The sequence below is a fragment of the Astyanax mexicanus genome, unplaced genomic scaffold, assembly GCF_023375975.1.
Source record: "Astyanax mexicanus isolate ESR-SI-001 unplaced genomic scaffold, AstMex3_surface scaffold_31, whole genome shotgun sequence".
NCBI lineage: Eukaryota > Metazoa > Chordata > Actinopteri > Characiformes > Acestrorhamphidae > Astyanax > Astyanax mexicanus.
Window position 1 is genome coordinate 989,131 of NW_026040041.1, and position 22,442 is coordinate 1,011,572.

The 22,442-nt window shown below is 36.4% G+C and overlaps 2 protein-coding genes across 9 annotated transcripts in view; both read left to right on the top strand.

Moving 5' to 3' along the window:
- Nucleotides 1–20,419, top strand: part of LOC125788905 (gastrula zinc finger protein XlCGF26.1-like) — a 77,940-nt gene extending 57,521 nt beyond the window's left edge. Inside the window, exons 4-5 of one of the 3 annotated variants that reach the window (XR_007429876.1) lie at nucleotides 11,695–11,777; nucleotides 20,298–20,419. The gene's annotated coding sequence lies outside the window, so the exon portion shown is untranslated. Of the gene's footprint in view, nucleotides 1–11,694; nucleotides 11,778–11,912; nucleotides 12,883–20,297 lie in introns of those variants that run through there. The other 2 variants (XR_007429879.1, XR_007429875.1) reach the window with 2 other exon arrangements.
- LOC125788904 (zinc finger protein OZF-like) overlaps nucleotides 1–22,442 on the top strand; it is an 83,841-nt gene that overhangs the window by 39,353 nt on the left and 22,046 nt on the right. For 3 of the 6 annotated variants that reach the window (XM_049472830.1, XM_049472831.1, XM_049472832.1), the window contains one exon: nucleotides 20,426–22,092. In XM_049472830.1, coding sequence (XP_049328787.1) covers nucleotides 20,441–22,092 — 1,652 coding nt within the window. In that variant the 5' untranslated portion in view covers nucleotides 20,426–20,440. Of the gene's footprint in view, nucleotides 1–6,680; nucleotides 7,767–8,455; nucleotides 8,473–20,425; nucleotides 22,093–22,442 lie in introns of those variants that run through there. The other 3 variants (XM_049472829.1, XM_049472833.1, XM_049472828.1) reach the window with 3 other exon arrangements.

Below are 22,442 nucleotides of genomic sequence, written 5' to 3' on the forward strand. Positions count from 1 at the left end.
ATCATTTATTTGACTTTAATGGAGATATTTGGAGTGTAGTATTATTAGTATTAGTAATATTCTGGGTCATTGACTTCTGTTACAAATCTGATAAAATTCATGTATTATCTCAGGGCTGTGCCATATCATATCATATTGTATGCAATAATAAAATTTTATATATATATATATATATATATATATATATATATATATATATATATATATATATATATATTCAACTTTAAACTATGTGTAATTTGTCCATTTACCAACATTTGCAACATTTAATTGGCAAATAGAGGCAGGTTTAAACTCTTCATCCAGTCCAGGTGGAGGTGCTGGCTCCAGTATAAAATGAGAAGCACTAAAATAACTGAAATTACCAAGTAGAAGTACAGGTTACACTAAGCAAATCAGAATTTAAAACAATAATAAAAAATCTGGTAGGATGAATGGGATAAGGAGACAAAAGGCAGGTATTTATATAGTAAACAACAAGAGTAATAACAGTCAGGAAATTCAGTTCACTAATACAGCAGGAGGAAACCTGGTTCACCAGGATAAGGATAGTCCAACTGGACTGAATAGTGGTTTACACACTATAGGAAAACATGAGACCGGAATGTGCCTATACTGTACTGAGACTGAAACCGTAAAGCATGTATTTAATACACGTAGGCATTACTCTTAACAAGAGAGAACATCTTGAGAGGGTAACAAAAAACTCTGTAACTTAGAAAAAAATAGTTTAGGTGGTACAGAGCCTACAGTCAAAGCAGTCATAAAATTTACAAAAGATACACAAATTGCAAGAAGAATTTAGATTTTTTTAATGTATAAATATATATTTTTATATCACATCTAACACAATTTAATCACACTTCAGTCCAGTAGATGGCGGTAATGCACTAAGATTGCAAGCTGCCAAAAAACAACCCAGGGTCAGTATTGGCGATATCGATACCGTTACTTTTGAATATTTTAAGCTTCATAGATCCAAAGGATCCAAAAGATCTAGGATAAAATTTCGCCAAACAATGGAACAGTAACAAAACAAAGTTTGCCTTCACGTTAGGGAAGTAAATATTCACCTCTAGTCCTTATAGAGAAACAGGAGCTGATCTGCTGAAGGTAAAGAACTCTTCTACACTTTTACTCACTGTTTACTCTCACTTTACTCCTCACTCTCTCTCTGATGGAGGAGAAACTCTGTAAATGTAAATTGGATCTTGTTCAGACTGGGCTGTAAGAGGTTAAGTTTAGATTGTATTTTAACTTTATCTACACTTTAATATCTTTAATTATTTAACTCGCATCCCAGATAGCAGAAGTGTGATCTCTGACCTCAGAATTGACTCTTGATTTATCAATCAGGAATAATTATAGGAATAGTTAGGTAATTAGTTTGATAATCATTGTGGCTGTAAGCGTACACATACAGGGTGTATTCGTGTGGTATAGAGTAAGGAGTGGTATATAAAGAGATAAATATATACTTTGAATGCGAAAGGTTTTAATGGTTGAGTTTTTTTTTCTTGAATTCCAAAATAATACATACAGGAACATATAAGCAACAATATATTTTGGGGTGCTTTATGTTCCAGTTCATTAAAATCAGTTTTAATCATATAGCGCTTTTTAAACCTGATGTTGAAGTAAAGCAGCTGAAGTGTAAAACACTGCTTCGTCCCATATTCCAGACGTTTTTACTTGGGGGTAAATTTGGTTGGTCCGTGATTACCTTTATTTAGACGTTGAAAATTGGGCTCTGCAGCTCAGTTAAAAAAATTAAAATATGTGTTTGCTTGTGTGCATAAATGTTGATAAAATACTGTAGGTATGAATGGATGGAAGTTATAGATGGATGTAGAAGTTTTGTTTTTAAGATGTTAAGTGAAGCCAGATCTCAACGTGTTTTTGTTTCATTGTGTTAATTGCCTGTCAGAGTGTGTTTATGATGGCAATGGTTCTCGGACCGGTTCAGAACTACAGATCACAGGCGAACTGCAGTCTGAACGCTTTTCTAGATAGGAACAATACTCCATTTGTTCACTGTGCTTTCATGAGTACGAGCAGTGAAATTACAATAACCAAACATGTTATGAACGTGTCCCTGAATGCTGTGAGGAATAGCCTCAACATGAGCTCTACTTCCTGTATAACTGTGTCACCATATATAGTGCTGTAGTGCAACATTCTCTATTTTCCACTGCAGGCTAGGTTGCCAGGTCGAACAAAATACAGCGCAAACTCAGTCTAAAACCCTCCCTTCAGACGCTTAAACTAGACCAATAAATATCTCTGTGTCTCACGTTTGAAGCAAATCGCAAAACAACTATGAGTACACGACTAAGTAGAGTAAGGTATTTATTATGAGTATTTCTATTAATCATAAAGTCATTAATAATATTGTAAAATGTTTTTTTATTATTTACTTTATAACAGTTTTATATTCCAGTCAGGAACATTTAATAGTAACATAATTAGCAAAAAAAAAAAATTCCTTACTCTTTTCTGTTCTTGCCCCTCCTGAACTCTCCTCTCCCCTTTAACATTTTTATTAATTACCTTGTGATTTCTTGTTTCTGGTTACGTTGAGATCTCTCTCTCTCTCTCTCTCTCTCTCTCTCTCTCTCTATCTCTCTCTCTCTCTCTCTCTCTCTCTCTCTCCTATTCATGCTGCCAAAAATAAAACTGAAATGAAAACACTAAAATGAAAAAGCAAATACCGTTTGCACTTTCTTTTTTTAACCAGAAATCACAAGACAATTAAAAAAAAAGGATAAATCTTGTCTTGCTACTTATGTTACTATTAAATGTTCTTGACTGGGATATAAAACTTATAATAAAACATTAATGTTGCATAAGTTATTAATAACTTTAAGGTAAATAGCAATATTGATGATTAATTAATACTAAGTCATACACTCAGAGTTGTTTTACCATTTGCTTTAAACGTGTGACAGATGTATATTTTGGGCTAGTTTAATCTTCGGAAGGGTGGGTTTTAGACTTTGGGTTTGGGTTGGATTTATTTTGTTGGACCTGGCAACCCTGCTCCGTTCTCTCCTTGACTCCTCCAGTCTGCGCTGATGGCCGAAGGGGGAGGTATGTAGAGAAAGTTGTGCCAAGTAAAACCCAGATAATTTTGTCGTAATGAAGAGAAAAGTTTTGTTCCAGTATAATTAGATTTTATTGGCGTTAGAATTTTAAATGCATGTTGTGTTGTGCTGTAGTTGTAAAGGGGTATTTATGTCGAGGGGAGGGGGCTTAGGGCTGGGGGCGAATCCAGGTCCAGAAAGTAAAAATCCATCCCAGGGTGTGCTGAGGTTGTGCTGCTTAAAAATATCATTATTTGAGATGTAAATGCTTCCAGAATTTGTAAATCTTGATGGAATTGATCATGTTTTGATAAAAAAAAATAATTACCCAGCGCCTCTTTTATTTTTTACTTATTATTTATGTACAGAATTCAAATAAAAAGTATAAGGATTTTGATGATAGTTTATTACGTGGATTATTATTACTGTGACAGAATACATCAGCAGCACCAGGCGGATTTATTTTTCTGGCTATTCCCACTTTATCTAAATTCTGTTTGTGGTCTGGCAGTTTCTAATCTGTTTCTCTAAAAACTAATGGGTTTATTCAAATATTTTGGAAGCACTAGAAGCAAATATTAATAGTAATTAAATAGTAAAAAAATTGTAATTTTTAATGTATTTTTTTTTTTATGACGAATCAGTGCCGGCAATGGCATCGTGAGAATGACCGCAGACCCCAGAGTGTAGCTAGCTAGTTAGCTTAGCTAGGTTAGCTGAATAAGACTAATAGCAGATAAGGCCAAAGTCTGAGAAATCACCATTTTGTGCAGCTGTGTGAGAAAAAACATACAAGTTATTGGGTTTTATTGTGTAACTTTATATTTTATATTTATAAATAGGACCCGTGATGGAGTTTGAGCCTGAGGTAACTAGCGTTACGCTAGCTAGCTAGTTAGCTTGGCTAGCTATTTAGCTTAGCTCGGTTAGCAAGACGAGGCTATGGCCAGATAAAGCAAAAGTCTGATAAACCACCTTTTTGTGCTACTGTGTGAGGAAAACGGACAATTTATTGGGTTTTATTGTGTAACTGTATTTCCAAATCAAGTTAAATAGGACACTTGATTGAGTCTGAGCCTGAGGTAACTAGCGTTACGCTAGCTAGCTAGTTAGCTTAGCTCAGACTTCATCAAGGGTCCTATTAAACTTGATTAGGTAATTAAGTTACAGAGGCAAATCTGATAAAACGCCACTTTGTGTAACTGTGAGGGAAAAAAAGACAATTTATTGGGTTTTATTGTGTAACTTTATATTATTTTAAAACAAGATTAAATAGCACCTGTGATGGAGTCTGTGCCTGAGGTAACTAGCATTAGGTAAGCTAACTAGCTAGCTAGCTTAGCTAGCTAGCTAGTTAGCTTAGCTCGGTTAGCAGGACGAGGCTATGGCCAGATAAGTACCTAAGTATGGTCTGATAAACCACCTTTTTGTTCAACTGTGTGAGGAAAACGGACAATTTAGTAGGTTTTATTGTGTAACTTTATTACCAAATCAAGTTAAATAGGACCAGTGATGGAGTCTGAGCCTGAGGTAACTAGCGTTACATTATCTAGCTAGTTAGCTTAGCTAGCTCAGTTAGCTCAACGTTAGTTAACTATATTTTATTATTATTAAGAAACCAAGTTAATAGGACCTGTGGTGGATCCTGAGCCTGAGGTAACTGAACCAGCTTAATGCTAGCTCGGTTAGCAGGACGAGGCAAAAGTCTAATAAACCACCTTTTTGTGCAACTGTGTGAGGGAAAACAGACAATCTTTTGGGTTTTATTGTGTAACTTTGATATATAAAGTTATGTATAAGACAATATTTGAATATAATCAGACAATTTAGATTATAACTGATTATTTTAAGTTTATGGTAACCCTATATATCTATATGTGTGTGTGTATATATATGTATATATATATATATATATATATATATATATATATATATATATATATATATATATATATAGAGAGAGAGAGAGAGAGATATATATATATATATAGATATATATATATATAGATATATATATATAGATAGAGAGAGAGAGAGAGAGAGAGACAGAGAGAGAGAGAGAGAGAGAGAGAGAGAGAGAGAGAGAGAGAGAAATATACAGGAAACAGGAAAGCCCAGCGGTGCATTGTCCACACATTCTTCGGACATGGTATAGCTGAACTGTTCATGCAAAACAGGAAACACAACTTTAGAATTCGCAGGGATCTGTAGATTCAGAACCCTCAGCTAATGGGAAAAACAGGAAATGTACTCACATATACATTTGTTTAGGATTGTTTAGGCAAATGTTAAGGTGTCTTCATACTGGGAGGAGTCGAGGAGAATAGAGTTCTTTTAATACGACTGTAAAATGTAAGAGATTCAGAGACTGTCTCTAGAAGCTGAGCGGTCTGCGAATCGTGAGGCTTCAGGGTAGGCTCTCCAGGAGCCTCCTGTTAATAAACTTGCTTTGTTTTAATAGAATCTACAACTCCTAGTGAACCTTCATAAAACACAGTATATGGATAATTGTTTTGGTGTGTATGCAACAATTACTACCAAATCAAGTTAAATAGGCCCTGTGTATGTGTCTGAGGTAACTAGCGTTACGCTAGCTAGCTAGTTAGCTTAGCTAGGTTAAGTTAAAAAGCCTGTACCCGTTGTTTGGCTAAGCGTGAGGAATAATTCAAGTTAAAAGTATGTAAAAGTATATAGTTATGCTTTGAAGTATATCATAGTTATTTTTGCTTTGTCGTTTGGATGAAAATTAATGGTGTTTAGTTAATAAAGCTTCTGTATATGATCTTGATGGGGGGTATTATGGTGAGTGTTTGGAGAGGATTGTTTTAACTAAAAATCTGGTCTCTGTAAAATGTTTTTTTTACAGAAGTGGCAATAAATTAAAGTTTAAGTATCATTAAACATGGAATAAATATTTAACTTTTCTACTTGGAATATTTATTTTACTGTAAGTTTATCCAAATGCAATGTGTGTCCTTATTTATCTATTCAACCTAATTTAGATGTTGTAAATACGTCTTCAAACAAATGGAACATAGTTTGAACAAACAGCATGGACATTTTTTGTTGTTGTAAAAATAATGGGCACGAGTCATACTGATGTCTTTTTAAGGTTTTTTGAAGTGTCTTGAGCTAGAGTCCATTTCTAGTTACACTCTAGCACTCTAGTTACACTCTAGTTAGCTAGCACAACAATACTGTGTACAACTCAAAATAAACAAGATTAAACAAAAATGTATATTTTTAGTTTTAGACCTTTTAGACCTTGTGTTGGCTATGGCTGTTGTAAGTTAGTTCGCGTCACATGACTCTTTACATTCCACCACAAAACAACACTAAAGTACAAAATATTTTAGATTTGTATATTTTAAACACATTTTACTCTTATTTTTAAACCTGTTCATACTGGTTTTTAGCACTTTTTAATAACCAAATGAAATGACAATTAATTTATAATGATAAATAAAACAATAAAAACACCTTAATCAACATGTTACTCAGACAGGTACAGCTCCCTTCAATAACCTTACATAATTTTTGTAGACAAAAATAACAGAACTAAATGACTGACTGAGTTTTCCCCTGTTTCTCCTGCAGAAAGAAAGGACCTCCTGCTTCGTGTCTTCTCCTGCTTTGGGTAGTCTTCTTGCAACAAGGTTCAAGAATTTACTTAAACAGATGCATAAACATCTCCATTAGGAATTCCTCCCACTGTGCAAAAAAAAGAGTGTAATTTAAACATGGTGTCTAAAAGCTCCGGTTCTCAGAAAACAACCCCTGCTTCCACTGGTAATGAAACAACTAACAGGACGAAACAAACGAGTCAAGTGAAAAAGAAGGAATCACATCAGTGCCCTGAATGCGGGAAGAATTTAACTACAAAGAATGGTCTCCGAATACACCGGCGGATTCACACTGGAGAGAAACCGTATCAGTGCTCTGATTGTGGTAAACGTTTTAAAGAACAGTGTGGCCTTCAAATACACAAGCGCCTTCACACTGGAGAGAAACCGTATGAGTGCTCAGACTGCGGGAAGAGCTTCAATAGCAAGGGTAATCTAAACTTACACGAGCGCGTTCACACTGGAGAGAAACCATATAAGTGCTCAGAGTGTGGGAAGTGTTTTAGAGTACAGAGCAGTCTGGATGAACACCAGTACGTTCACACTGGAGTGAAACCGTATCCGTGCCTAAAGTGTGACAAGAGCTTTTCTAGACTAAATAATCTTGTAGATCATGAGCGTATTCACACTGGAGAGAAACCGTTTCAGTGCACAGAGTGTGGGAAGAGCTTTACTTTAAAAAGACATCTTAAAGAACACATGAGAATTCACACAGGAGAGAAACCGTATCAGTGTTCAGAGTGCAAGAAGAGCTTTGCTAGGCTAAGCAATCTCCAAAAACATCAGCTCATTCACACAGGAAAGAAAACGTATCAGTGTTCAGAGTGCAAGAAGAGCTTCGCTAGGCTACGCAGTCTCCAAATACATCAGCGCATTCACACTGGAGAGAAACCGTATCAATGCTCAGTGTGTGGACAGAGTTTTAGGGCACAGAGTAATCTAATATCACACCGAAGTACTCACACACAGTTGAGACCTCACGAGTGCTCGGATTGTGGGAAATATTTTAAAGAAGTGCGAGCTCTTAAAATACACAAGCGCATTCACACTGGAGAGAAACCTTTAAACTGCACGTTGTGCGGAAAGAGTTTTACCACGCATTCTAATCTGATATCACACAAGCTCATTCACACTGATGAGAAACCGTTTCAGTGCTCGCTGTGCGAGAAGGCTTTTTCTAACAGCAAAGCTCTTAAAATACACAAACGTATTCACACTGGGGAGAAGCCGTATCACTGCTCACATTGTGACAAGAGTTTTTTGAGGCGGCGTGGTCTACAATCTCACCAGTACATTCATAAAGAAATCAAACCGCATCAGTGCACACAGTGTGAAAAGAGTTTTATAAGAAAGCGTTGTCTCCAAAGACACCAGCACTCGCACACTGGAGAGAGGCCTTATCACTGCACGGAGTGCGAGAAGACGTTTACTGCAGAGTTTCTCCTTGTACTGCACCAGCGGCGCATTCACGCCAAAGAGAAAAAATATCACTGCGAAGAGTGCGCCAAGAGTTTTACGAATAAGAAGATTTTCAAAAACCACCAGCGCCTTCATATCAAAGAGAAGAAGTATCGGTGCTCGGAGTGTGGGAAGAGCTGTACAAATGTGAGGAATCTCCAAAAACACCAGAGCCTTCATGCCAGAGAAAAAAGAATGCATCGGTGCTCAGAGTGTGGAGAGAGTTTTACAGTTAAGAGGAATCTTCTAAAACACCAGCGCCTTCATACTGCCGCAGAGAGCCAGGAAAGTTCACCATCAAACGAGAGGTAAGAACATTATTTTTAAAGCCTGTGACAATATATTTTAAATGGTGCATCAATTTACTCATTATTTCATTTTAAAGGTGAAGACTTTGGGTGTAGTTAAACATGATAAAGAGTACTAACCTTTGTTGAATACCTCACCTCCGCTTTCCTTCAGCTTTCTCAGATCCAGTAATTTTGTGCTTTTTGCCAACACTTTGTACAGTGGCCGCACCGGGGCATGTTTTGCCCCAGCAAATCGCTTTTTACACCGTTATCCAGTCTCAATGTAGCTCCACACCCCCTTGGTAGAATCCAGAGAGCCCTGACATTTAAATTGAGGCATTAAGAACTTTTAAAAGTGCACAAGAAGCTTATTAAAAACCACTGTTTACATCTTATAACGCTTCTTTGGAGCTCCGGGCGCCACCATCACTGTACTGATAATGTCATAGACATATTTATACATAGACTCTGCAATGCCTATATATAGAGTCTGTATACACACATGTATACACACACAGACTCTATGTATAGGCTATGCAGAGTCTATGTATAAATATGTCTATGACATTATCAGTACAAAGATGGCAACGTCCAAAGATTTACCTGCACTATGAGATATAAACAGTGGTTTTTGTTTTTGTGTTTTTTGACATGCATTCCTCCATTTAGCCAAAAAGTTTTGGGACACTTTCGGCCAAGCACAGTTTCACTATTTAGCCAGATAGTTTTGAACTCCTGGACGTCTTTTCAATTCACTGTTTCAGCCGAAGGTATTTGGACTCCTAAGCTGAAGCAAACGTTTTTGGACTCAGCCCTATTAGACAAACATATTTACAACCCATCATCTAGTAACACCTTAGCAGCCTCCATGCAACACCCTAACATCTGAAACTTGAGCTGCAGGCGTAGTCACAGTTTCTGCAGGAAATGCACAGTCTAGATCTGGAGTGTAGTTCTATTGCATTCCAATAAAATTAAGCTTTTGTATATTTGTATGATAAGCATGTCGCCTCTATTGATTGATTGATTAATTGATTGGAAGTTTGTTTGGCTGTTTGGAGAGATAACTGTTGATCTGTGTTTTTGATAGTTCTGCAGAGGAGTGGGACGAAGACAGATCTGACTAAAGGACAGATTCTAGAAACTGCCAATCCGAGCTCTGCAGTGGTGAGTTGGTTTCAGCCGTTTGGATCACTGCTAGACCCATCACTATAACCTTTTGTTTTTCTGACAATACATATTTTTTTCGGGGCTAAAATTTTTTCATCATTACTCCAACTACAATTACTAAGAAATAAAACCACTGTCTCCCGTTAAAACAAACTGCCAGACGTTTTTATTGAATATTAAAGCTCTGGGCAACCAGAAATTCTTTCGCTAACGCTTGTCTGTCTGTCTGTCTCTCTCTTTCGCTAACGCCACCTGTCTTTCTTTCTTTCTTTCGCTAACGTCTGTCTGTCTGTCTCTCTTTCGCTAACACCATCTGTCTGTCTGTCTTTCTTTCGCTAACGTCGTCTGTCTTTCTTTCTTTCGCTAACGTTGTCTGTCTGTCTGTCTCTATATCTCTCTCTTTCGCTTGCTCCATCTGTCTCTCTTGTTTTTTCCTTTCACTCGCTCCATATTTCTCCATGTCTCTCTTATTCGCACGCAGCATCTGTCTGTCTGTCTATCTCTCTCTTTTTCTTGCACTGTCTGTGTGTCTTTCTCTTCGGCTCGCATCGTCTGTCTGTCCGTCACTGTTTCTCTCTTTCGCTAACATCGTCTGTCTGTATCTTTGTCTCTCTCTTTCGCTGTCACCATCTGTCTGTCTGTCTGTCTCTCTCTTTCGCTTGCAGCTTCTGTTGTCGCGTCTAATACAGCATATGGGGTTGTTTTCCCTGAAGGAAAGCCGGGGCTCTCTACAACTCGTGTTCTACTAAGTTCGCTAAGCATACAATTTACAGTTAAGTTAAGTTAAATCAGTGAATAAAAGATAGACGAGAATCAAGCTTTTAAAAGAAAAGAGAAGACAGGTTTCAGGTGTGTGTGTGTGCATGTGTGCGTGAGTTCACGTACAGATTTATTATAAACAGAGTGGACAGTTTGGACGTGGGCAGCAGGCCAAGATACTGACACTTTCCCCGGGTGAGCGAGCCGAGTGTGTTAGCCTCCCTATAGATTAGGACAGATAACGCCAGTGCAAAGATTAACCTGCCCCCGGTCTCTGCCTCGGCTACTCGTGTTTTTTTTAAAAAGGCGATCTTGACCAAATTTGGACACTGAAACCGAAGGGAGTTATATAACAAAATAAATGTATTTCAGCCCACCTGACTGTCCAGCCCATTTTCAACTGTATAAAACTGTGTCTTTGTCTGGTATCATCAGAAGTCTTTGGGGATCCAAATAAACTTGAATATTGAAACTATCTACTATTTAACATACAGTTTAAATATCTATAAGGTTACTTGTTTGGCTCCGACGCTGTCTGTCTCTCTCATTCGCTTGCAACATCTGTATCTCTCTCTTTCTCTTTTGTTCATGCCATTTGTCTTTCTCTCTCTCTCTCTCTCTCTCTCTGAGATATTATAATACAGTAAAAATGATCTAGTCTGCCTGACCTAAACTACACAATTATTACTGTCCCTCACAATAATACAGGGAAATTCCAGCATTAAAAAAATAAATCATGATTTTTAATTCATTTTAAGTGACCCACTAATATATTTTAATTTTAACAATCTAATGCTGATATTTTTTAAAAAGAACTCAAACCCTGAAATGCATCCAGTAAAATGCTTAAGAAAACATATGTGTAGACATGTTTAGTAAAACAATAACATTGTTATAAGAAAGTTCCTTTGTTATTATGAAAGGTTATTATTGCAGAAAGGTGTTCTCTTTATTCAAAGCACGGTCCAACCTTAGGGCGCTCAGCAGCTCCCAGCTCCCCCAACTCCACCCTGCTCAACTCCAACACCAACTGACTGACTGTGTCTCACACACCGTCTAAATAGTGTTTATACATGGGGGATGTGTACCCAAAAACAGACTCAGAAGCAAAAACTGAAGCAGAAGCAAACAAGAGATTTCAGAAGGGGGGGGGGGGTCCTAAAGGGTGGGTTGGGTAATTGACCTCGTAAATTGGGGAGAAAATTCCATTTTAAGTCCTTGTGGATAAAGTGATCAGCCGAATGCCATAAATGTATATTTTTGAGATAATTCTGTTAATTCTCTACTTTTGTTTTTGTGCTTTTTATACAGCCTGGTCCTTTTCACAGCAACAGGGAAGAAAATGATAAAAGAGGAAAAACATCCTGAGAAAGATCTCCAAATACCTCTCACTCGTAAATATTCTTTAGTTTTTTTTGTTTGTTTTGTATTCCAGTAGTGAAGGAACGAAAAATAATGAATGGTTTTATAAGTATGATTATATATTTTTATGCGTTTTCTTTATATTTACTCTTTTTTCCACACTGAAGGTTTTATTGTATTCAGTGTAATATTTACTTACTGATTTTGGATCAGTACATGTCAGAGACTGTAAAAAAAAAAAGATGGACGCCGTGTCTCCGTTCCCAGTCATTCAATGAAAATGAAGCTAAAATCTTCCTCCATGTTGGCGATCCTGACACCGATTCTGCGCAGTAGAGACCAGAGGAGGGAGAAAGACTGTGGAGAGACCGCCTACTCATTTAAATAACCCCGCCCCTGAGGGCTGCCTCGAGGTCACAGGCTGCAGGGCGGAGCGGAGCTGACGGTCTGTTATTGGCACCGCCCATAACCAGCCCTTTTACCATAACCACACCTTTTTTAAATAGAGCTGAATAACGTTTTAAATAACAAATTATGTGTGGATATAAAAATTTAACAATATAATTATATATAGAATATATTAGAAAAAAACGTGGTTGAAAGTTCTGTTTTGCCATTGACACCTATGGGGATGGGTGGAGTTACACAGCTTTCTGAAACCGAACAGCAGGGGGCGCCTGACCTGTGGTGGCTTCACTTTTGAGAGACGATGCTCTGTCCAGCTATATACAATCTATGATACATGTCTATAATGATATATAAAGGTACTTTTATATTTACCCTATATATTTACCTGTTGTATTTATCTTCTATGCATTTTTGTCACACTTACCTGTGATATTTACCTGTTGTACGTACCTGTAAATCTATACGTAGTCCTGAAAGGTGGAGCTAGCTCTGTGATTGGCTGAATGAATCAGGTAAATCCTGGAAGAGACAGTATATGAATTAGAGAATGTTCGCACTGAATTGATGTAAACAGGTATAGTTTTTACTTTTTCTCTTGTTTTATTTTTGCAACTCTCTTTTTGAGATTCACATTCTTATTTTTGTAATTGAATCTCTTTATACATTTTACAACTACAGACACAGGGCAAATCAACAGGTACATTTTAAGTTTTTAAGAATATTTATAAACATATCCATAGAGTCAGATTTGACAAGAAACTAAAATATAATAATAGTTAATAAATAAATAAGTAAATCAGATAAATCAGGAGTAGGAGTGTGCCATATCGTACCGTACACAATAATATCACCAACATTATTTTATATGGTGAACGATATTACAGCCTGAAATATGATGCTATATCACCCACCCCTAATTATCACATAAGGGTTCTACTTTTTTACTGTTTTTATCACACTGTTCTCATTTTCCATTATATATCTACTAGATACAGATTATATCTGTACTTTATCATTTATTTGACTTTAATGGATATATGGAGATATTTGGAGTGTAGTATTATTAGTATTAGTAATATTCTGGGTCATTGACTTCTGTTACAAATCTGATAAAATTCATGTATTATCTCAGGGCTGTGCCATATCATATCATATTGTATGCAATAATAAAATTTTATATATATATATATATATATATATATATATATATATATATATATATATATATATATATATATATATATATATATATATATATTCAACTTTAAACTATGTGTAATTTGTCCATTTACCAACATTTGCAACATTTAATTGGCAAATAGAGGCAGGTTTAAACTCTTCATCCAGTCCAGGTGGAGGTGCTGGCTCCAGTATAAAATGAGAAGCACTAAAATAACTGAAATTACCAAGTAGAAGTACAGGTTACACTAAGCAAATCAGAATTTAAAACAATAATAAAAAAATCTGGTAAGATGAATGGGATAAGGAGACAAAAGGCAGGTATTTATATAGTAAACAACAAGAGTAATAACAGTCAGGAAATTCAGTTCACTAATACAGCAGGAGGAAACCTGGTTCACCAGGATAAGGATAATCCAACTGGACTGAATAGTGGTTTACACACTATAGGAAAACATGAGACCGGAATGTGCCTATACTGTACTGAGACTGAAACCGTAAAGCGTGTATTTAATACACGTAGGCATTACTCTAACAAGAGAGAACATCTTGAGAGGGTAACAAAAAACTCTGTAACTTAGAAAAAAATAGTTTAGGTGGTACAGAGCCTACAGTCAAAGCAGTCATAAAATTTACAAAAGATACACAAATTGCAAGAAGACTTTAGATTTTTTTTAATATAAATATATATTTTTATATCATATCTCACACAATTTAATCACACTTCAGTCCAGTAGATGGCGGTAATGCACTAAGATTGCAAGCTGCCAAAAAACAACCCAGGGTCAGTATTGGCGATATCGATACCGTTACTTTTGAATATTTTAAGCTTCATAGATCCAAAGGATCCAAAAGATCTAGGATAAAATTTCGCCAAACAATGGAACAGTAACAAAACAAAGTTTGCCTTCACGTTAGGGAAGTAAATATTTTTTGAGATAGAAAAGGAGCAGCCACAATACAAAAATAAAACAAAAATTCTCCTCTCACTAGACATCTTTTCTAGTTCTTTGTTTCTTTTTTCAAATAGAATTGTTCTTAAGAAAAAGAATTTAAAAAATAAGTCATTTTCTTCATTTCAGTGCAATTCTATTCTTCTTAAATACATAGAGTGTAAAAATATATATATATAAATATTCAGGTTGTCGTACTCCATACCTGTTGGCTGATTGGCTGGCTCCGCTGAGCCACGTGACACACGTGCAACAACAAAAGACCAGAGGGGGAGGGGGGGAGAAAAAAAGCAAGCTTGAGTATCGATCTTTTTACACAAGTATTGCTTAATACCAATAACAGCGTTGGTATCGATATATTTGGATCGACCCGCCCACCTCTAGTCCTTATAGAGAAACAGGAGCTGATCTGCTGAAGGTAAAGAACTCTTCTACACTTTTACTCACTGTTTACTCTCACTTTACTCCTCACTCTCTCTCTCTGATGGAGGAAAAACTCTGTAAATGTAAATTGGATCTTGTTCAGACTGGACTGTAAGAGGTTAAGTTTAGATTGTATTTTAACTTTATCTACACTTTAATATCTTTAATTATTTAACTCGCATCCCAGATAGCAGAAGTGTGTTGATTGACTTCTTATGCATTAAAACAGCGTTGATCTCTGACCTCAGAATTGACTCTTGATTTATCAATCAGGAATAATTATAGGAATAGTTAGATAATTAGTTTGATAATCATTGTGGCTGTAAGCGTACACATACAGGGTGTATTCGTGTGGTATAGAGTAAGGAGTGGTATATAAAGAGATAAATATATACTTTGAATGCGAAAGGTTTTAATGGTTGAGTTTTTTTTTCTTGAATTCCAAAATAATACATACAGGAACATATAAGCAACAATATATTTTGGGGTGCTTTATGTTCCAGTTCATTAAAATCTGTTTTAATCATATAGCGCTTTTTAAACCTGATGTTGAAGTAAAGCAGCTTAAGTGTAAAACACTGCTTCGTCCCATATTCCAGACGTTTTTACTTGGGGGTAAATTTGGTTGGTCCGTGATTACCTTATTTAGACGTTGAAAATTGGGCTCTGCAGCTCAGTTAAAAAAATTAAAATATGTGTTTGCTTGTGTGCATAAATGTTGATAAAATACTGTAGGTATGAATGGATGGAAGTTATAGATGGATGTAGAAGTTTTGTTTTTAAGATGTTAAGTGAAGCCAGATCTCAACGTGTTTTTGTTTCATTGTGTTAATTGCCTGTCAGAGTGTGTTTATGATGGCAATGGTTCTCGGACCGGTTCAGAACTCCAGATCACAGGCGAACTGCAGTCTGAACGCTTTTCTAGATAGGAACAATACTCCATTTGTTCACTGTGCTTTAATGAGTACGAGCAGTGAAATTACAATAACCAAACATGTTATGAACGTGTCCCTGAATGCTGTGAGGAATAGCCTCAACATGAGCTCTACTTCCTGTATAACTGTGTCACCATATATAGTGCTGTAGTGCAACATTCTCTATTTTCCACTGCAGGGCTAGGTTGCCAGGTCGAACAAAATACAGCGCAAACTCAGTCTAAAACCCTCCCTTCAGAAGCTTAAACTAGACCAATAAATATCTCTGTGTCTCACGTTTGAAGCAAATCGCAAAACAACTATGAGTACACGACTAAGTAGAGTAAGGTATTTATTATGAGTATTTCTATTAATCATAAAGTCATTAATAATATTGTAAAATGTTTATTATTATTTACTTTATAACAGTTTATATTCCAGTCAGGAACATTTAATAGTAACATAATTAGCAAAAAATATATACTTTTCCTTACTCTTTTCTGTTCTTGCCCCTCCTGAACTCTCCTCTCCCCTTTAACATTTTTATTAATTACCTTGTGATTTCTTGTTTCTGGTTACGTTGAGATCTCTCTCTCTCTCTCTCTCTCTCTCTCTCTCTCTCTCTCTCTCTCTCTCTCTCTCTCTCTCTCTCTCCTATTCATGCTGCCAAAAATAAAACTGAAATGAAAACACTAAAATGAAAAAGCAAATACCGTTTGCACTTTCTTTTTTTTAACCGGAAATCACAAGACAATAAAAAACATTGAAGAGGAGAATGAGTAAGGAAAAATCTTGTCTTGCTACTTATGTTACTATTAAATGTTCTTGACTGGGATATAAAACTTATAATAAAACATTAATGTTACATAAGTTATTAATAACTTTAAGGTAAATAGTAATATTTATGATTAATTAATACTAAGTCATACACTCAGAGTTGTTTTACCATTTGCTTTAAACGTGTGACAGATAATATTTTGGGCTAGTTTAATCTTCGGAAGGGTGGGTTTTAGACTTTGGGTTTGGGTTGGATATATTTTGTTGGACCTGGCAACCCTGCTCCGTTCTCTCCTTGACTCCTCCAGTCTGCGCTGATGGCCGAAGGGAGAGGTATGTAGAGAAAGTTGTGCCAAGTAAAACCCAGATAATTTGGTAGTAATGAAGAGAAAAGTTTTGTTCCAGTATAATTAGATTTTATTGGCGTTAGAATTGATTTTAAATGCATGTTGTGTTGTGCTGTAGTTGTAAAGGGGTATTTATGTCGAGGGGAGGGGGCTTAGGGCTGGGGGCGAATCCAGGTCCAGAAAGTAAAAATCCATCCCAGGGTGTGCTGAGGTTGTGCTGCTTAAAAATATCATTATTTGAGATGTAAATGCTTCCAGAATTTGTAAATCTTGATGGAATTGATCATGTTTTGATAAAAAAAATAATTACCCAGCGCCTCTTTTATTTTTTACTTATTATTTATGTACAGAATTCAAATAAAAAGTATAAGGATTTTGATGATAGTTTATTACGTGGATTATTATTACTGTGACAGAATACATCAGCAGCACCAGGCGGATTTATTTTTCTGGATATTCCCACCTTATCTAAATTCTGTTTGTGGTCTGGCAGTTTCTAATCTGTTTCTCTAAAAACTAATGGGTTTATTCAAATATTTTGGAAGCACTAGAAGCAAATAGTAATAGTAATTAAATAGTAAAAAAAATAGTAATTTTTAATGTATTTTTTTTTTTTATGACGAATCAGTGCCAGCAATGGCATCGTGAGAATGACCGCAGACCCCAGAGAGTAGCTAGCTAGTTAGCTTAGCTAGGTTAGCTGAATAAGACTAATAGCAGATAAGGCCAAAGTCTGAGAAATCACCATTTTGTGCAGCTGTGTGAGAAAAAACATACAAGTTATTGGGTTTTATTGTGTAACTTTATATTTTATATTTATAAATAGGACCCGTGATGGAGTTTGAGCCTGAGGTAACTAGCGTTACGCTAGCTAGCTAGTTAGCTTGGCTAGCTATTTAGCTTAGCTCGGTTAGCAAGACGAGGCTATGGTCAGATACAGCAAAAGTCTGATAAACCACCTTTTTGTGCAACTGTGTGAGGAAAACGGACAGTTTATTGGGTTTTATTGTGTAACTGTATTTCCAAATCAAGTTAAATAGGACCCTTTTTGAGTCTGAGCCTGAGGTAACTAGCGTTACGCTAGCTAGCTAGTTAGCTTAGCTAGCTAGTTAGCTTAGCTCAGACTTCATCAAGGGTCCTATTAAACTTGATTAGGTAATAAAGTTACAGAGGCAAATCTGATAAAACGCCACTTTGTGTAACTGTGAGGGAAAAAAAGACAATTTATTGGGTTTTATTGTGTAACTTTATATTATTTTAAAACAAGCTTAAATAGCACCTGTGATGGAGTCTGTGCCTGAGGTAACTAGCATTAGGTAAGCTAACTAGCTAGTTAGCTTAGCTAGCTAGCTAGTTAGCTTAGCTCAGTTAGCAGGACGAGGCTATGGCCAGATAAGTAAGTTACCTAAGTATGGTCTGATAAACCACCTTTTTGTTCAACTGTGTGAGGAAAACGGACAATTTAGTGGGTTTTCTTGTGTAACTTTATTACCAAATCAAGTTAAATAGGACCCGTGATGGAGTCTGAGCCTGAGGTAACTAGCGTTACATTATCTAGCTAGTTAGCTTAGCTAGCTCAGTTAGCTCAACGTTAGTTAACTATATTTTATTATTATTAAGAAACCAAGTTAATAGGACCTGTGGTGGATCCTGAGCCTGAGGTAACTGAACCAGCTTAATGCTAGCTCGGTTTGCAGGACTAGGCAAACGTCTAATAAACCACCTTTTTGTGCAACTGTGTGAGGGAAAACAGACAATCTTTTGGCTTTTATTGTGTAACTTTGATATATAAAGTTATGTATAAGACAATATTTGAATATAATCAGACAATTTAGATTATAACTGATTATTTTAAGTTTATGGTAACCCTATATATCTATATATATGTGTGTATATATATATATATATATATATATATATATATATATATATATATATATATATATATATATATATATATATATATGTATGTGTGTGTGTGTGTGTATATATGTGTGTGTATATATGTGTGTATATATATATATATATATATATATATATATAAACAGAGAGAGAGAGAGAGAGAAATATACAGGAAACAGGAAAGCCCAGCGGTGCATTGTCCACACATTCTTCGGACATGGTATAGCTGAACGGTTCATGCAAAACAGGAAACACAACTTTAGGATTCGCAGGGATCTGTAGATTCAGGACCCTCAGCTAATGGGAAAAACAGTAAATGTACTCACATATACATTTGTTTAGGATTGTTTAGGCAAATGTTAAGGTGTCTTCATACTGGGAGGAGTCGAGGAGAATACAGTTCTTTTAATACGACTGTAAAATGTAAGAGATTCAGAGACTGTCTCTGGAAGCTGAGCGGTCTGCGAATCGTGAGGCTTCAGGGTAGGCTCTCCAGGAGCCTCCTGTTAATAAACTTGTTTTGTTTTAATAGAATCTACAACTCCTAGTGAACCTTCATAAAACACAGTATATGGATAATTGTTTTGGTTTGTATGCAACAATTACTACCAAATCAAGTTAAATAGGCCCTGTGTATGTGTCTGAGGTAACTAGCGTTACGCTAGCTAGCTAGTTAGCTTAGCTAGGTTAAGTTAAAAAGCCTGTACCCGTTGTTTGGCTAAGCGTGAGGAATAATTCAAGTTAAAAGTATGTAAAAGTATATAGTTATGCTTTGAAGTATATCATAGTTATTTTTGCTTTGTCGTTTGGATGAAACTTAATGGTGTTTAGTTAATAAAGCTTCTGTATATGATATTGATGGGGGGTATTATGGTGAGTGTTTGGAGAGGATTGTTTTAACTAAAAATCTGGTCTCTGTAAAATGTTTTTTTTACAGAAGTGGCAATAAATTAAAGTTTAAGTATCATTAAACATGGAATAAATATTTAACTTTTCTACTTGGAATATTTATTTTACTGTAAGTTTATCCAAATGCAATGTGTGTCCTTATTTATCTATTCAACCTAATTTAGATGTTGTAAATACGTCTTCAAACAAATGGAACATAGTTTGAACAAACAGCATGGACATTTTTTGTTGTTGTAAAAATAATGGGCACGAGTCATACTGATGTCTTTTTAAGGTTTTTTGAAGTGTCTTGAGCTAGAGTCCATTTCTAGTTACACTCTAGTTAGCTAGCACAACAATACTGTGTACAACTCAAAATAAACAAGATTACACAAAAATGTATATTTTTAGTTTTAGACCTTTTAGACCTTGTGTTGGCTATGGCTGTTGTTAGTTAGTTCGCGTCACATGACTCTTTACATTCCACCACAAAACAACACTAAAGTACAAAATATTTTAGATTTGTATATTTTAAACACATTTTACTCTTATTTTTAAACCTGTTCATACTGGTTTTTAGCACTTTTTAATAACCAAATAAAATGACAATTAATTTATAATGATAAATAAAACAATAAAAACACCTTAATCAACATGTTACTCAGACAGGTACAGCTCCCTTCAATAACCTTACATAATTTTTGTAGACAAAAATAACAGAACTAAATGACTGACTGAGTTTTCCCCTGTTTCTCCTGCAGAAAGAAAGGACCTCCTGCTTCGTGTCTTCTCCTGCTTTGGGTAGTCATCTTGCAACAAGGTTCAAGAATTTACTTAAACAGATGCATAAACATCTCCATTAGGAATTCCTCCCACTGTGCAAAAAAAGGAGTGTAATTTAAACATGGTGTCTAAAAGCTCCGGTTCTCAGAAAACAACCCCTGCTTCCACTGGTAATGAAACAACTAACAGGACGAAACAAAAGAGTCAAGTGAAAAAGAAGGAATCACATCAGTGCCCTGAATGCGGGAAGAATTTAACTACAAAGAATGGTCTCAGAATACACCGGCGGATTCACACTGGAGAGAAACCGTATCAGTGCTCTGAGTGTGGTATAAGTTTTAAAGCACAGAGTTGCCTTCAAGTACACAAGCGCCTTCACACTGGAGAGAAACCGTATGAGTGCTCAGACTGCGGGAAGAGGTTCAATAGCAAGGGTAGTCTAAACATACACGAGCGCGTTCACACTGGAGAGAAACCATATAAGTGCTCAGAGTGTGGGAAGTGTTTTACAGTACAGAGCAGTCTGGATGAACACCAGTACGTTCACACTGGAGTGAAACCGTATCCGTGCCTAAAGTGTGACAAGAGCTTTCCTAGACTAAGTAGTCTTTTAGATCACGAGCGTATTCACACTGGAGAGAAACCGTTTCAGTGCACAGAGTGTGGGAAGAGCTTTACTGTAAAATGCCATCTTAAACAACACATGAGAATTCACACAGGAGAGAAACCGTATCAGTGTTCAGAGTGCAAGAAGAGCTTTGCTAGGCAAAGCAGTCTCCAAACACATCAGCTCATTCACACAGGAAAGAAACCGTATCAGTGTTCAGAGTGCAAGAAGAGCTTCGCTAGGCTACGCAGTCTCCAAACACATCAGCGCATTCACACTGGAGAGAAACCGTATCAATGCTCAGTGTGTGGACAGAGTTTTAGGGCACACAGTAATCTAATATCACACCGAAGTACTCACACACAGTTGAGACCTCACGAGTGCTCGGATTGTGGGAAATATTTTAAAGAAGTGCGAGCTCTTAAAAAACACAAGCGCATTCACACTGGAGAGAAACCGTTTAACTGCACGTTGTGCGGAAAGAGTTTTACCACGCATTCTCATCTGATATCACACAAGCTCATTCACACTGGTGAGAAACCGTTTCAGTGCTCGCTGTGCGAGAAGGCTTTTTCTAACAGCAGAGCTCTTACAATACACAAACGTATTCACACTGGGGAGAAGCCGTATCACTGCTCACATTGTGACAAGAGTTTTTTGAGGCGGCGTAGTCTACAATCTCACCAGTACATTCATAAAGAAATCAAACCGCATCAGTGCACACAGTGTGAAAAGAGTTTTATAAGAAAGCGTTGTCTCCAAAGACACCAGCACTCGCACACTGGAGAGAGGCCTTATCACTGCACGGAGTGCGAGAAGACGTTTACTGCAGAGTTTCTCCTTGTACTGCACCAGAAGCGCATTCACGCCAAAGAGAAAAAATATCACTGCGAAGAGTGCGCCAAGAGTTTTACGAATAAGAAGATTTTCAAAAACCACCAGCGCCTTCATATCAAAGAGAAGAAGTATCAGTGCTCGGAGTGTGGGAAGAGCTGTACAAATGTGAAGGATCTCCAAAAACACCAGCGCCTTCATGCCAGAGAAGAAAGAATGCATCGGTGCTCAGAGTGTGGAGAGAGTTTTACAGTTAAGAGGAATCTTCTAAAACACCAGCGCCTTCATTCTGCCGCAGAGAGCCAGGAAAGTTCATCACCATCAAACGAGAGGTAAGAACATCATTTTTAAAGCCTGGGACAATATATGTTAAATGGTGCATCAATTTACTCATTATTTCATTTTTTGAAAGACTTTGGGTGTAGTTGATGTTGATATGGGAAATGTAACCAATTCACCTATCACCATTATAATAATCATTATAATCATTCCATTATGAGAAATGTAATCATTTTATGCATGTTCATTTCACTGAAATGTAATCATTGTCATTTATATTACTCACTATGGTAATTCACTTATATTACTCAGTTTGCTGTGAAAGAGTGATTCAAAAATGCAACAGTGCGTACGTGCTGACTAGCAGGAAAATGTTCTCTGATAGCGCTTTTATGTAAACATG